This window comes from Marmota marmota, unplaced genomic scaffold, assembly GCF_001458135.2.
Source record: "Marmota marmota marmota unplaced genomic scaffold, marMar, whole genome shotgun sequence".
Classification (NCBI taxonomy): Eukaryota; Metazoa; Chordata; class Mammalia; order Rodentia; family Sciuridae; genus Marmota; species Marmota marmota.
This window is the reverse complement of record NW_025999977.1, coordinates 40700298-40715542: the sequence shown is the minus strand read 5'-3', so window position 1 is coordinate 40715542 and position 15245 is coordinate 40700298. Positions and strand designations below refer to the sequence as shown.

Sequence of the window (15245 nt, the reverse complement as noted above, 5' to 3'; positions counted from 1 at the left end):
CAGCCCACGAAATCCAGCCCTTCCTGACTCAGACATCCCCACGTGGTCTATTCTGGGCTCACTCTCTCCCCATGCTGGGGGCTCCCAGGGCGGTGCATTGGTTGGAGCGCCCTGACTCTCTGCCATCTGCTTCCTCCAGCAAGGCAGCCTGGTCCTCCTTTTGCTTAAGCACATGTTTTCTTTTCCTCTTCCCATGGCAACAAACCTCACACGAAGGGCCTGTGCCTTGATCCTTCATTTCAGCCCCTCTAATGACTGGCTTGGTGTCTGTCTGATACAGGGTGTTCTTTCAGTAGATATTTGGTGATGACTGGCTGGGTGGATGGATGGATAGGTGGATGGATGGATGGATGGATGGATGGATGGATGGATGAGTAGATGGACAGGTGAACAGATGAATATGTCCTCTATGACCTTCTCCTTTAGGCTTGCATTCTCTTGTCATAAAGCAAGGTTTAAAGTCCCTTCTCCCAGGCAACCCCAGGTGTTGCCTATTGAAGTTTTTTGCAACCAATATAAGAAGAGTGGACCCCTTGTCCTCCCTGGCTCAGATTGAACTACTTCTACTGATATGACCTAGGATTCGGTTAGATGTTTTTGGTTTGTACTTTCCTCCCACTGTTGAGTCACACTGAGATGGCTCAGTGTGACTGAGTGAATATCTCCACACCTTTTTGGGCACACTGCAGTTAAGACATGACCTCCTCCAGCTTACATAGGAGCAACTAATTTTTGAAGCCAAGATTAATTAAGCTTTGAATGCAAACTTTATATTTCTTACATTTAACCACAATTCTAAATTGTTCAAGTTCTTCTGAATTCTGTATGTCACATGGAAAAAAGGGGACACCCTTATGGGACACCTCATAGTGACAATGCTCATGTGGAGGGTGTACTTCCTTTCCAGAATGAAAGCTCCTTGAGGCCAGTGCCCGGTTTTGTGCTGACACACAGAGGTGCTCAGTAAACATTTGTTGAATGAATGAACGGCTCTCTCTCATTCATCTCACAGCTGCCTTTTGTGGTAAATGACACATGAAGACACTGAACTCAGAGGGGTTATGGAAGCTGCCCAGGGTCACACAGTAGATGACTGACCTGGGATCTGAGATCAAGCTTGTCTTCTAAACCATCAGCCAAACTGCTTCCCAGCTTCTGTGAGACAAGTTCATTCCCAAGGCCCCAGATGGCCAGTAGGACAGTATCAGCCATTCTGTCTCTAGCTTCTCTCATGGGTTTCTGTCCCCCCAACATAGGGTAGAGAAGAAGCTTAAAGAAAAGGACAGGAAGCCTGGGCAGGGCTGGGGACAGAAGGGTGGACAGGAAGTGAGGTGCTCTTGGCTGACAATGGTTACTCTGAAATGGGGTCCTCTGAGGACATCATGAAGGAGCAGAATGGCAGGCAGAGACCAGCCCAAGACCTCTTTGGTCTTTGAAGATCTGCCCAGGGCGGGCCAGGGGTGCAGGTCACAATTTGAGCCCAAAGAGAGGGTCATCCGAGGAGCAGGGCAGGCCTCCAACCCCACCCCACACTTACTTGTTGCTGAAGACTTTGCTGTAGTTGAAAATCTGAATCTCGAGCATCTCGGTTCTGTCAATGTTGCTGGCCACTGGCCACCGGAACGTCTGGGGAGAGAGGGAGAGCTGTGGCCTTGGGTAGAAATAGTGGGTAGGATGTGGAGGGCGGGAGGGGCTGCCAATAGCCAGCCTGCCCCTCACAAGGGTCCAGGGCTCTCTAGGGACAAATACTCAGTGGACTCTAATCCCCACAGTCACATCACGGGGGTGGCTGACCACTCCTCTTCCACAGATGGTGCTCAGAAGGTCACGTGGGCAGTGGAAGATCCTAGACCTTACCAGGACTTGTGACTTGGTCTCCAGGGTAACAGCAATGATTGTGGGTGTGACTTGGCGTTGGTGCGTGCTGACTGGAGTCATGGGCCTCCGGATCTCTCCCAGTGGTCTACTCTGACCAGCATAGACCCTGCCCTGGCAGATCAAACCACCCCTCAAGTGGCACTGTTAACACTGGGGACAAGCTTTAGCTATTGAGTGTTAGGAGGGTCAGACCCACAGCCTGTCCCCAATGTGCTGTTTCTAGAGTCAACCTTGTCCTTTGGAGTCCTCCCTAAATCAGTAATAATGATAAATAGAGACTTGGCTGGGATTTTTCTCACTACCCTAGAAGAGGCAGCAAGGGCCCAACACAGAGGCTAAAAACCATGATCGGCAGGGCTTCCTCAAAGGACCTGCTACCCCAGCCTCACCCAGTCCTCCTCCTGCATGGGACAGCAAAGAAGACTGGGAAGGGAAAAGAAGAAAGAATTACATCCTGAGGGCTAGCGCTCTTGGGTATCCCCTGGAGAAGCAGTTCATAGAGATCGGGCACCTGCAAGACAGACAGCCTGACATGCAGGTTCCTAGTAGCATCTGCCCGGGTAGTGAGCAGCTGGCCTTTCCCATAGCCTCTTAGGGGACCCACAGAGCACAGAGGGCAGGAGCCCAGGGCACTTCGTTGGGTGTGGCAAGTGTGTGGTTTAGGCTCTGCAGGCAGGAAGTGCCCAGAAACTCTCTCTCAAGGGCTTCCTAATAGACAGGGGTCCTCAGCTCAGAGGAGACTGTGGGGCTATAGCCACAGAGCCAGAAGCTCTGGACCCAGAATGATCTCATGTCCCTCCCTCTACTGGAATGGGAGATTGGGAGGGTCTGAGCAGGGGTCCCCTCCCATTCCACATCTGGAACCCCACTCACAAGAGATGGGGAGAAGGCCAGATAGAAACAGGTGCTGGGTGAGGGTGTACACTCTGCCTAGCTGGACTTTGGATAACCAAAATGGCCCCAGGGCTTGGAGAGCTGCTCAATGCTGTTGGAGGATGGTATCAGGGGGATTTGACAGGTGGGAGGCAATGACTGTTTAAGTTTCCTTTTTATACCCTTTCCAATTCAGACTGCTCCATAAGCCAGTAGTACATAATAACAGTGATAGTAGTAATTGTTGCCATTTATAGAGAGCTTTTCATTGTGTGGGGTTCTGAAGTCTGCGCGCACTAATTCGTTTACAACAGCCCAAGAGGCCAATAGTACCTTCTCTGTTTTATGGACAGGAAAGCTGAGGCTCAGGGAAATGGTATGATGTGGAGACGGCTAATAGCTGAGGGCGCTGGGGAGCTGGCTTCTTCAGGCCCAGGCTGCAGGCTCGCCATTTCCAAAGTTGGGCTTTCCTCTTGCAGACTGGAGGGGACTTGGAGGGTTGGGGGCACACTGGGCTGGTCTGGCAGGTGTGTGCAGGCCTGTCTCAGGAAGATGGCCTTCCTGTCACCTCCCTTCAGGACTGGCCAGTCCTGGGGGTGCTGGTATGGGCATGAGAGGGAGGAAGAGGCAGAGGAGGGAGGGTCCTGGGGTGTGGTGGGAGGTGGTGGAGGGGAGCGGGAGAGCTGGGAGGCCTCCCGGGCCTCATTAAGAAGCTCGGGCTCCCGCTGTCTGGTGCCTCTGGCAGGCGGGTTGGCATAATGAGGCGGCTTGGATGGGGCTGCTGGGAAATAAGGCGGCTCTGGAAAGCCCAGCTCATTAGCTCCAGGCGAGGGGAGAGTGCTGGGGAGCCACCGAGATTGGGCTCTTGGAATGGAGCGGGCAGGCCTATTGATCCACCCCAGGGGCTGCTGGTGTTGAAGGAGAGAAGGAACAGGAGGGAGCCGAGATGTGGGAGGAAATGGCACCAGGGAGGGAGAGCGGCTTAACTAGGTTAATGTCAGGGCGGCAGGAGAGTCATTCCCAGGAAACTCGATGGACTGAGCCAAGGGGTTGGCAAAGGGAGCTCCTGGGGTCTCTGCTGGCCCACTGCTGGGCGCAGTTCAGCTGGTGGGGACCCAAGGGCCCAACCATAGGCCAGCTGGCCAAGTGGACATGGGGTCAGTAGCCATCTCCCTATTTTTTACCTACACTATTCTTTCTGCTCATTTCTCTATTTTCCCTCTCTCTCTCTCTTTTTTCTTCTTCTGCTCTTTCTACTCAGCACATCCATTTTGTCTTACATCCGCTTCTCTCTTTCTCTCCCTCTTGGTGGTTCCCACTCCTAACTGTATTTTTGGACTAAGATAAATATCTACCTCACCTCTGTTGAAAGAACCAAATGCAATCACAGGTGACAGGACTCTGTAAATAACATGGCACTGTGGAGATGGAGGCATTATTTGTTTGGTTTTGTTTTTTCCCGTGGGACCTCTATACATGTCTGGCCCATCTCCCTGGTCCTTCCTCTCCCTCACTCTCTGACTCTTCATCTGCCATGGCCTGTCAGTTTTTCCTGTCTCTCTCTCTTTTTGCTCTTCTCATCTGATTTCATTTCTCATTGTTTTGTTTTGCTACCCACTGGGGTGGTGTGTCCATACATGGCAGAGAATGAACAGGACGAGGTGGGAAGTTTGGGGCTTTGGGACCTCAGGGGGGAGCCTGGTTCACTGCACCCCTCCCCTGACAATGCTATTTAACCCCTGAACCACTTGGTTGAAGGGAAAGGGCTTTTGGAGGAAGGTCTCCAGAAGGTCTACCCAGAACACCATGCACTGGTGACATGGCTCATAGCAACACAGCAAAGATGCAGGAAAGGGAGGAGCCCAAAGGCGCAATGCTGGCTGGTGGCAGAGGGTGGGACTGGAACCCAAGTCTCTAGAGCTTGGCCAGGGCGTATTCCACTCTGCTGGGCCTTCTCCTGAGGCTAACTCAGAGGCCTGCGATTCTGGCCATCCTTCTAGGTTGTCAGCCGTAACACAGCATTTGCTTATTGAGGGCTGACCAGGCACTGGCTATGCACTTTACACATGTTATATAATCAAACCCCCACTTTACAGATAAGGAAACCAGGGCCCAGTGCGGATTTGCCTAAAGTAAGAGACCATACAGCTTAGTTGTTAAGACAAGATCCAGGCTACCCGGGTTCAAGTCCTGGCTCTGCCACTTAGCAGCTCTGTGATCTTGAGCAGCTTTCCTTGCCTCCCAGTGTCCTCATTTGTAAAACAGGTGAGAGTGTCACCTAACCCTGGGCACAGGGGAAACCCTGAAGGACCCGTGTCTGTGGTACTCTCTAGGATGTCTCCCTGTTGGCCCCATGACTGACTTTCGCCAACAGAACATGGCAGAGGTGATATTGTGTGGCTCTTAGAATTCCATTTTCACCCTCTTAGAAGACAGTGGCATGTAAAGAAGTCTAGGCTGTCCTGTTGGAGGGAGGCCATGTGGAGATAGAGTCCCTAGAGGATGAGGCCATGAGGTGGAGACCCAAAGTGTCATCCCTAGATGACAGCAGCACCCATGGAACTCCAGCTGAACAACCATCCAGTTCAAACCAACCAACACAGGATCCTAAGCAATACTCACACTGAGATTGTGTCAGTCATGGTTTAGGGTGGTTCATTACACAGCACTAGGTAATGATGACATCACCCTATGCTCTCTTGTGGCTCTAAGTATCAGACTATGTCAAGGACACTTGTCACCAGAGGCAGAGCTTGGCTCCATGCTCCAGGCCTGGCTTCCCCACGCACCAGTTCTCTTGCTCCTCTCCTTCCACTGGCTTTGAGAACTCCAGGGACAGCCTTGACTGTCACTCTCGGGGCAGTCAGAGCAGAAGCAGAGCTAAAACCCAGGTTTTAGTCGGGTTCACTGGGGTCTCCCCACACTCATTGCAGGACCCAGCCCATAGTAGGTGCTCTGCAAACAGGTCTCAAATGACAGACCCAACTGCAGTGCTGCTCCTTACTTGTGGAGTGCACTTCAGCAGATTAGTGCTCCTCTCTAAAGTGTGATAGCAACAGAATGCACTTCTTGGGGTAACCATGAGGCTGTCCAGGCACTCAGCACAGACCTGGCACATGGTAAGTTCCCAGTTAACAGAGCAGCTTATTATAATGGCTGAGATCATGATGGTCATTCCAGAAACTGGAGCTAGGCCTGGCTTCTTGGTGACAGACATGGCCCAGTTGCAGGTTTGTGGGTCCAGGGGCCACTTCTCCAGCCTGGGCAGCCCCAGCATGATTCTGTGGTCAGAGCTGAGGATGGTATATTCTATTTTGGAGGATTCCCTGAAAACGGATGGCCTTGAGACTGGGCCAAAGAAACCCAGCATGTCATCTAAGACCCCTCTCCATCTCAGACCCAGGACATGTGCCTGGTATTGCCAGAGGACCAGGTAGCAGCTAAGCTAAACACTGGGGCTCCAGATGTTGCAAGCCGGTGAGCCACATGTTTACTGGGCCACATGTTTACTGAGCACCTTCTGTATGCCAGGTCCTGCGCATGATACCTTGTGGGATGTAGGGATGCAGGGGTGATTCTTAGTCTTGGGAATGCTTCTGGATAGTTCTGGAGACAGACACTAACCTGAAATAGTAGTCTGCAATAGTACCTTTGACAGGAGTAGGGAGGTGGGTATTAGGGTAGTGGGAGGGAAAGAGGATCTCTGCCAGGAGAGGTCTCAGGAGCCCTTCAAGTGTCCAGTCATGACCCAGTTCACCAGCTCCAGGCTTAGCCCTGACCTGACTGGTGCTGGCTGGGGTGCAGGGTTCCACTTCCTATCAGCCCCAGGGATCTGAGGCTGTGCAGAGAGATGTCCCTGATGTGCGTGGAGAATGACCTGGCTTGTGCCCAGCTCGATCACTGACTAGTCCTGGAGTTGTCCTCAGCCAGCAAGACAGCATCCTTAAGGGATTGTCTTCTGTTTACGGGTGGTACGAATATGTGCTGCAAAGACACAGTGTGTGATTGAAACAGACAGCCCTGGGAGCTGAAAGGCCTGGGTTCAAGTTCCAGTCTGCTTGTCCTTCAGCTGTCATGGGCAGCTCATTTCATCCCTCTAGACCTGTTTCTTCCACTGTGGAACAAGGGCGGTAAACTAGGTGGCCTCTAAGGCCCTTTTAAGCCATCATGTCTGTGCCTTGCCTATGTCTTATCTCACCAGGCCAAAGCTAAGAGCTTCTACATTCTACCAGCTCTGCTGAGCCCTGCAGACCTGAGCAGAGGCCTGGGGTGACAGGTGCCAGTCTAGTGGATGGCCAGGCTTTCCTTCATGCTTTTATTTGGGAATATTCTCCCAGACCCATGCTGGATGCCAGCCAATGATGAAAAGGCTGGCATATTGCTGCCCCTAGAGAGCTTACAGCCCACAATTTCCATGAGCAGAAGTGGGCGGATGGGGCCAGGTCCCCTCCTCTGCCACCCCGAGGCTGAGGTTATCTCCTTCTCCTGGACTCAGAAGGCCCATGGTTCATCTCTATCTGTACTAGGCCTATCTTCCCACTAGGATGTGCTCCTTGGGGTAGAACTGAGTCTTGTCCATTTTGCAAATGTCCCTAGGCTCTGGAATAAGATAAACTTGGACTGAAATCCTGGTGTGGTTCCTTATGACCTGGATGATGGCCACTTGGTGAATTATAGTGAGTATAATGCTCTGGCAAAGCTCTCAGCCCTACTTGGCACTTACTAGATGCTCAGTAAATAGCAGGGGTTCTTATTATTCTTGCTCAAGTACTATTGTTAATCTGGCCTCTCCTGTGGGGTCTGTTCCACACAAGGTCTGTGTTAGTGCCAAACCAGACCAGCTTGAGGTGAACTAAGCATGGCTGCACCTGCTCTCCTGGGCTACAAAGGCTGGGCCTCCCTCCCTCTTGGTTTCTCCAGAGTTGTAGGTTAAATGGAGGATCTCAGGTTTCCAGCCTCTGGGAAAGGGGACACCACCCAGGCTCTCTTTCCACCCACTATTGCAGGAGCATTGTCTTTCTTCCAGCCACCTCCTGCCCACTCAGGTTGCTTAGCCCCATAACAACCCTCACCCTCGTCTGAGCAGAGGAGGGGACCTTTTCCAGGCTTTTTCTGGAACCCCTGACAGGCCAATTCTTCTAGGGGGCAGTCAGGGAGGATAGGATTGCCCACCTGCTGTATCCTGAGAAGGCTTCGAATCTAATCTCAGTGTGGACTTAGAATCCCAGCTTGGCCATTTCCACTCTGTCACCTTGTAAAGGACCTTCTCTCTGAGCCTGAGTGTCATCGCCTGTGAATTCTTGTGGGTACTGGATAGAAGAATGGCTCAGAAAGCAGCAGGGGGCTGCTGCAGGTGGGGCTGTCTCAGTCTTCCCAGGAGGGAAGGGTGGGAAGGCTTCGTCAGTGCATCTGTCACAGCTCCCCGGCCCCTGCTCCTCCTGGTGGTCTCTACACACTGCCCTGGAGGCGGCCCCATTCCTAAGTTCCTGTGGAACCCACTTCTGAATCCAGAGTGTCTCTACCCTGGGGCTGGCACCCTTAGTTGCTCAGACATGGTCCCATGCAGAGACTCAGGGACAGCAGAGACAGTCTCCACCTGATCTGGGCTGGGCAAGAAGGACACGGTGATTAACTCTGAATGTCATGTTTATCTGTGGCTCAGGTATCCCGGGTACAGTGCATGGAAAGGGGTGGCGGTGCCCTTGGAAGGGGCATCAGGTTGCTTGCTGGCTGGAGCCGGGGCTGACCTGTCCCCTGGGAGTCTCAGAAGGAGGAAGTTGGATGCTACACCTGGCTGATGAGGCCGGGAGAGGCAGGCCCGTGGGGAGCTGGGCCAAGCTGGTGCATCTTCACCAACACGCTGTTCCCCTCTCTGGGGCCCTCACTGAGGAAAACAGGAGAGGAAGGGAGTGGGCAAGTTGTGTAATGGGGCAAGCCTGAGGCCTCCTGCAGGCTGGCTTAGTAGGCAGTGATGGGTCCTTCATCACAAGATCCCTCCTTCCGTTCGTCATCTCAGAGAGACTTCAGACCCATCCTTAGTAGCTTTTGACAATGTACCTGAGGCTGAAAGCCATGTTGAAAGTCAGGATGGGGAGAGGCAAGGACAGAAGCCTCCCTTAGCTCTGGTGATTCACTTTAAACAAGGAATCCAACGGTCCCTGGGGCTGTACCCATTTGGAAAACAGTGGTATCTGTGCCCCTGGCTGCTCCTGAGCCCAAGTGAGAAGGTCAAGGCCTTGCTTTCCCTTCAACCAGCTCTGGGCCTGTGGGCACAACTGCACTGTGTGCTTGGGCCCAAGGGCAGAGAGACAGCTAGTTCTGCATGGCCCCTCAACCTGGAGCCTCAAGTCTGCCATGAGGTCCTTCTCTGCCCTAACAGAGCCAGGTGTGTGAGGCAAAGCCAGGAAGAAGGGGTCAGTTATTTGGGGGTCATCTGAAGCTTCTGGATTACTACAACATGGTGACTTAGGACTGTTTGTTGGCTTTTGCCCCATAGTTACTCTGCAGAAATCACAGTAGCAGAGGGAGATATGGATTCTAGGAAGTAATAAACAGATGAGAGAGTGTGGAAACCCAGGAGACCCAGGCTAAGCTGGTGTCTGAGGTTGACTGGGGGCTATCTGGTGAGGGGCAGAGGTGCAGGGAAGGTCAGGGTGGGACTAGGTGGAGGAAAGCTCTGTAGGAGGAAAGTTCCCTCTCCCCGCTCCCTGGCATTCCCTCGGATCACTGCTGCCCCTCCCTTCATTGATAAAATGGTGGCAAAAGCCCTGCTGGGGTGAGAACAAAGATAGGTACTGACTGACCAGTAGCTCTCACCTGCTCTTAGTGAACTCCCAGGGCAGGTGGTTAACAATCTAGACTGTCTTCTGTCAACAAAGTCTCCCTTAAAGAGTTCAGAGAGGAGACTCTGACTTTGGTAGAGGGACTCATGGTTCTGGGGTGACTGGGGCTCCCATCCTGGTGCTCACACCCTCTTTCTCTTCAACCCAAAGGACTCACAGAGACCCGTGTCCAAAGCTTGTCACCAGACCTGACGTGGTGAACTGTTAGAGCAAAGTAGAGAGACTTGGCGAGCTTATCTCCTACAGAAGAAAGATGGCATAGAGTCCTTACCAATAGCAGCCTGCGGGAGGAAGCGGGCCACCAAGAAATATGTTGGCGATATAAAATGAGGACCAGGAATATAATATTAACGTGCTTATGTGAAAGAGCAAGTTTGTAAACTGGAAGATCAACTTGAAGGGCTTCCTCAGAAGACATCAGGAAAGAATTGAGAAACAACAATAGAGCTCAGAGATGTAGCCGCTGGAAGTTAGAAGAACTGACATCTGACAATGCAGGTGGCAGAGGAGAGAAAAAATTGAATAAAAGAATGAAAAGAATATTGAAAAAAAGTGGAGATAGAATTTTCTATAATAAATGGAAGATAAAAGGCTAGATATTTGGAAGGGCTCACTAATAAGGCAAGACAGGAACAATGAGGAAAACCTGAAGATGTAGAAGAGTTTAATGATACCAAAGATTAAAAAATTATATACTTATCTATTATATTAAATAAATCGTATGTAGAATTATATCGTAACAAAGTTACAAGCATCAGGCAGCCATCAGACTTCTCAGCCACATGGAATCATACTTTGAAAATTGTGAAGAACTTTGAACCTAGAATTTTACATCTAGTGAAACTCTCAAGCTTGAGAAAATAAGAAAAAATTTACAGATCTTTTGGGCATGGGTCTCTGTGAGTCCTTTGGGTTGAAGAGAAGAGTGGGTGTGAGCACTTTAGAAGGCGTGCTACAAAATGACCCAAATCATAAACGCTTCTGGGAGAAATACTCAAATGAGAATCAAATCCAAGAGAAGCTTCCAGAGATCTGAGCAGTAAAGGGATCAGAACTTGGTGAAGACTGTTGTCTTAAGGAAGAAAAAACAAAGATGGGACGAATAAAAGAAAAGGAGGCCACACATCATAAGAACTTAGAATCAAAATTCTAACCTAGACAAGATCAGCATGAGAGATGGCCTGAAGTGGGGAAATCAAGGAGATGAATGAACTATGGGAGAAAAGGGCCAATAACTAATAGAAACAATAAATATTTTAAAATAATTTCAAAAGTTTTTGATCTTATACAATTTAATTAATTTGAAAACCCAAATGAAATTTAAAATGCCCAGAAAAATATAAAAATGACAAGTTGATGCAAGAAGAAATAGATACATCAAAAAAGGAGACAAAAGAGCTTTTCTCTCAAAAAAGTCCAGCCTTAGATGTTTTTACATTTGAATCTTCCAAAATGTCAAGAAGAAGAATTCCTCTTATGAGTTGTTCCAGAAATTCTGGAATACTGTGAAACTTTTCTGCAAAAATTCTAAGTAAAAATATTTGTTAACTGGATTTAACAGTGTGTTAGAAACTAATACATTACAAAATGTACTAAAGGAGTGAAATTGTGATCGTCTCAATCGTTCAGGAAAATACTTTGATAAGGTTTGATGATGTTTTATGATGAAAACTCTTAGTGAACTAGTAAGACAAGATTAGATATTAAAACTCTACTATAATAATTTCATTTAGTGATCAAACTTTAGATGCATTTATATTCTTTCATTTCAAGAACACATTGCTGTTTAATATAGCACTAGAGATCATGTCCAAGGTTCTACAGAAAGATAAGAAAGCTCGGGGCGGGGGTGGTAAAGATCAGATGGGAGGAGACAAAACACTTCTTTTGTAGATCATATGATACATCATGTGCTTAAGAAAAGCAGAATCAATAAACAAATTATTAGAATCAGTAGGAGTTCAGCAAGGTTGCCAGAAAAAAAGAGCAGGATTTCGAAAAAAGTTGAAAGCATTTCTCTATGCCAGCAATGATCAACTTTAAAAAAAAGTAATAAAGGTAAAGATAACCATTCACGATATCATCAAAACCATAAAGTATCTAGGAAATAATCAAGATGACATAAAATTTCTATATAGAAAACTCAAAATAATAATAAAGCCTGATAGGTCATTTGAATAGAAGATTTAATATTACAAACACCCAACAGCATCCTAAGTTAATTTTTCAGTTCAATGCAATCTCAATCAAAATCCCAGCTGGCTTTTGGAAGAACTTGATAAACTTACTTTAAAATTTATCCAGAAGAATAAAGGTCCACATATAGGACAACTTTAAAAAAATAGAAAAGTAAGAAAATACAACTTGCTTCACTAGATATTATCCTATACACAGAAGAGCCATATTTATGCGGGCATATTGGCAAAGATCCAGAGTAGATTGTAGAGTAATGGGATAGGGCAGGAGGCTCAGACCCAGGCCTCCAGAGACAGTAAGTGGAGAGAAGGTGATGGTTTAGTAAGCTGATGTTAGGAAAAGCAATTTCTTAAATGAAGAAAAATAAAACTGGACCTCTATCTAACACCAAATGGAAGAGATGTAAGTGTACAATCAGAAAATGTTGTAGAATCAGTAACGTGTGGGAGGGGGAAAGACTTCATAAAAACTGGAAAACATTAAGGGTTAAAGACTTTTGGTCAATGAGGAGCCCCATAGACCTAGTCCATAGACAGATGACAGACTGGGAGAAAGTATTTTCAGTATTTAAACCAACGGGGGTTGATGTCTGGAACATACAAAGCAGACTTGCTATCCAATAAGAAAAAGACAAACACCCCAATCAGGAAAAGGGCAGAGAACATGGACAATTTAGAAAAGAGGAAACTAAAAAGGCTAAAGGCATATCAAGAGATGCTCAACTCCATCAGTAATCAGAGAAATGTAAATTAAAACAACAATGAGATATCACCGTTGGCCTGGTGAAAATCAGGAATCCAGGCCCAGGAATCTGTATGCTCCATAGGTAGAAGCACAGGCAGTGGATGTGCTGGGTCAAATTAAGTGCATGCAAACTCTGAGAGCCAGCGATTGCAGATCCTGGTGTACATCCCAGAGAGATGCTCACACAGGTGCAAGAGACATGTGTGTGAGAAAATTCATTTCTGGTGGGGGAGAGTTGGAGGCCAACTGGGGTCCCTCCCTGATGAAGTGGGCAGGTGAGATATGTGTAGGGTGGCCAACTCATTCTGCTTTTCCCAGAACTTTCCCAGTTTCAGCAGTAAAAGTCTGTGTCTCAGGAACCCTCTCAGTCTCAGGCAAACCAGGATGGTTTGTCACCATCCTGTGTTGGCTGTGTTCCATGGAACACTCTACAACACAGATGGAACTTAAAAATAGTACATGGTGGAAAAAGCAGGAAAGGAAATTAAATATTGAACACACCGCTATTTAAGTAAACAAACACATGCTCTATAAGACAACAGTACAGATCTTGCAAAAATCATAAGAAAACCAAAGATATGCATTCATACATTTGAGCAGTTGCATATGGAGGGAAAGATGGGGCTAAAAGAGAAGACATACATTTGTACACGCAGCAGTGGGGCCTTGTGGGACCAACGAGACAGTGTCCCATAAACGGAGGCAAATGTTTTTATGTTCAACCCTGAATCCTGCAGTTCAAAAGAAAAGCAAGCTATCTCGGGGAAACACTGTGTTTGTGTGTCCCCCACTGTCTCCATCATAGGAAGCTTGTGGTGACCTAGGTGGGAACAGCATCTAGGCTTTTAGAAAGGGGTATAGTCTGCACGAGACTGGCCTTGTGGAAGCCCTGGTGGGGTTAGCCTGGGTCCTTCAAGGGCTCCAGGGAAACAGGGATACACTGACGAGGGACCCTTTGCTCTACCCCGTTGAGCCCTCAGCTCAGGTTCAGGCCTACATCCCTGTGGGCCCTTTCTTCAGAAAAAATGCACCAGTCACACAGTGGACCATTGATTTGGGCCTGGTCTGCCATTCTCTGCAGAATCATTCACACACAGGGGAGGATTCTCACTGAGGAGAAGAGGCTCCTCCACACCCTCCCACACCATTTCCTGCCAGGTAGCACTGAGGAGAGCTGAGGAGCTCTGTGCAAGCCACCCACCCAGGATTGGGGCCAGATGTATCCCTGAGGGCAGAGAGGGCAACTGCTCCTCTCTGGGCTCAGGGCTTCTGGAGAAGCCCGAGGAGAGGCCCCACACGGTGCCTACCTCATCGAAGTCAGCCACATCCTCGCAGTTCTCCAGGACCCGGGAGTAGAAGGACTGCCCTGTGTGGGGGAGAGAGGGGACTCCAGTCAGACCTCAGCCCCAGAGTCATTGTAACAGCATTTGATGAAAAAAACCATGGTCATGAACTGCCGGACCGCAGGGCTATGCGGCTCTCCAGGATGAGGCGAGTCCCCATGTCACCTCTTCTCTGACCCTCAGCGGTCCTTAAGGTAGGCAGGTCAAAGGCCATTCGCTCCATTTTACAAATGGGATACTAAAATCCAGGAAGGTCAAGCTGGTCAGAATAGACATGGGAGTGGACCCCAGGGCTCTCTTCTCCCCTGGCCACTTCCCCAGGGATTCTCTTGACCTTCTTCTGCAGCCCCCCCTCCCCCACTGGCTGTCCCAGGCCCTGCTGCCCTAGCAGAAGCTTGGTCCAGGGAGTGGCAAGCTCCCTTCCTGCTGATGGGGGTCTGTGGAGCCCAGCCACCTTCTGTGACCTGGTCCCACCCAAACAAAGCCTGGGACAACTAGTCAAGTCCCAGACCTCTGTCCCCAGGGCCTCCTCTACCCCTTCCAGAGCCTCATCTCCCTTCCTTTTCTGTGAGCCTTTACAGAGAGGAGAGTCTCAGGTGACCTCTCTCTTTCCTGTGTTCGGTACCTGGTCCCTTCTTTTCCTGCTGGCACAAGTAATAGGGTGGGATGGATATACTGTCCCAGACCCCTGGCTGCCCCCACATCCGTATGCCACCAAATAGGGCATGTTGGGTGTCAGAGGCTGTCCTCTTTTTGGCCTATCCAATCGGAACTGACCCAAGCTGCTGGGAAAACTAAATCAGGGGATAGTGGAGGGTGAACTAAGGGGCATGAGGCAGCCATGTGTGGAGACCGTCTCCTCCAGTTCACTTTGCAAAGCATTTACCCGCGGAGTCCCTGATGTACCGGGCCACATCCTGGGACTCAGGATAGAGGGATGGACAAATGCATAGGACCCTTTCCTCAGGGGGCCAAGAAGGGGAAGCCAGGGACCTCAAAGAGTCCCTAGTTCAATACTATACAATATATATCCCAAGATAAAAATTTTCACAAAATGCAGAAATGGTGCAGAGAGGGAGGATTAATACCTTTTTGGGGGGTGATTCGGAATAACATGAGAAGAGGCTATAATTTTTTATAAGGAGAAAACCAGAGGTGGAATAGGTTAAAAAGTTATTACTTGGGAGGAAGGGGGAAGATGGCGGCGAGGGGAGTGCATTACCCCCGTGTGCTGCTTCACTGTGTGGGAGTATGACAAGTCAGGACGGCTAAAGGATATCTTGTTAGGAATTTCCAGCAATAGTGGGGTGCTCCGGAACCTGGAGGAAGGATTTCCATCGCACGAGGATCGGCTACGGGGACTCAAACG

The 15245-nt window shown here is 49.2% G+C and overlaps 1 protein-coding gene across 9 annotated transcripts in view; it reads right to left on the bottom strand.

Moving 5' to 3' along the window:
- The window catches only part of Otof (otoferlin), an 88465-nt gene that overhangs the window by 54270 nt on the left and 18950 nt on the right, over nt 1–15245 (bottom strand). For all 9 annotated transcript variants that reach the window (XM_015479892.2, XM_048804685.1, XM_015479895.2 and 6 more), the window contains exons 2-3: nt 13841–13899; nt 1538–1626 (exon numbers count right to left, since the gene is read on the bottom strand). In XM_015479892.2, the coding sequence (XP_015335378.1) occupies nt 1538–1626; nt 13841–13899 (148 nt within the window). The remainder of the gene's footprint in view (nt 1–1537; nt 1627–13840; nt 13900–15245) is intronic.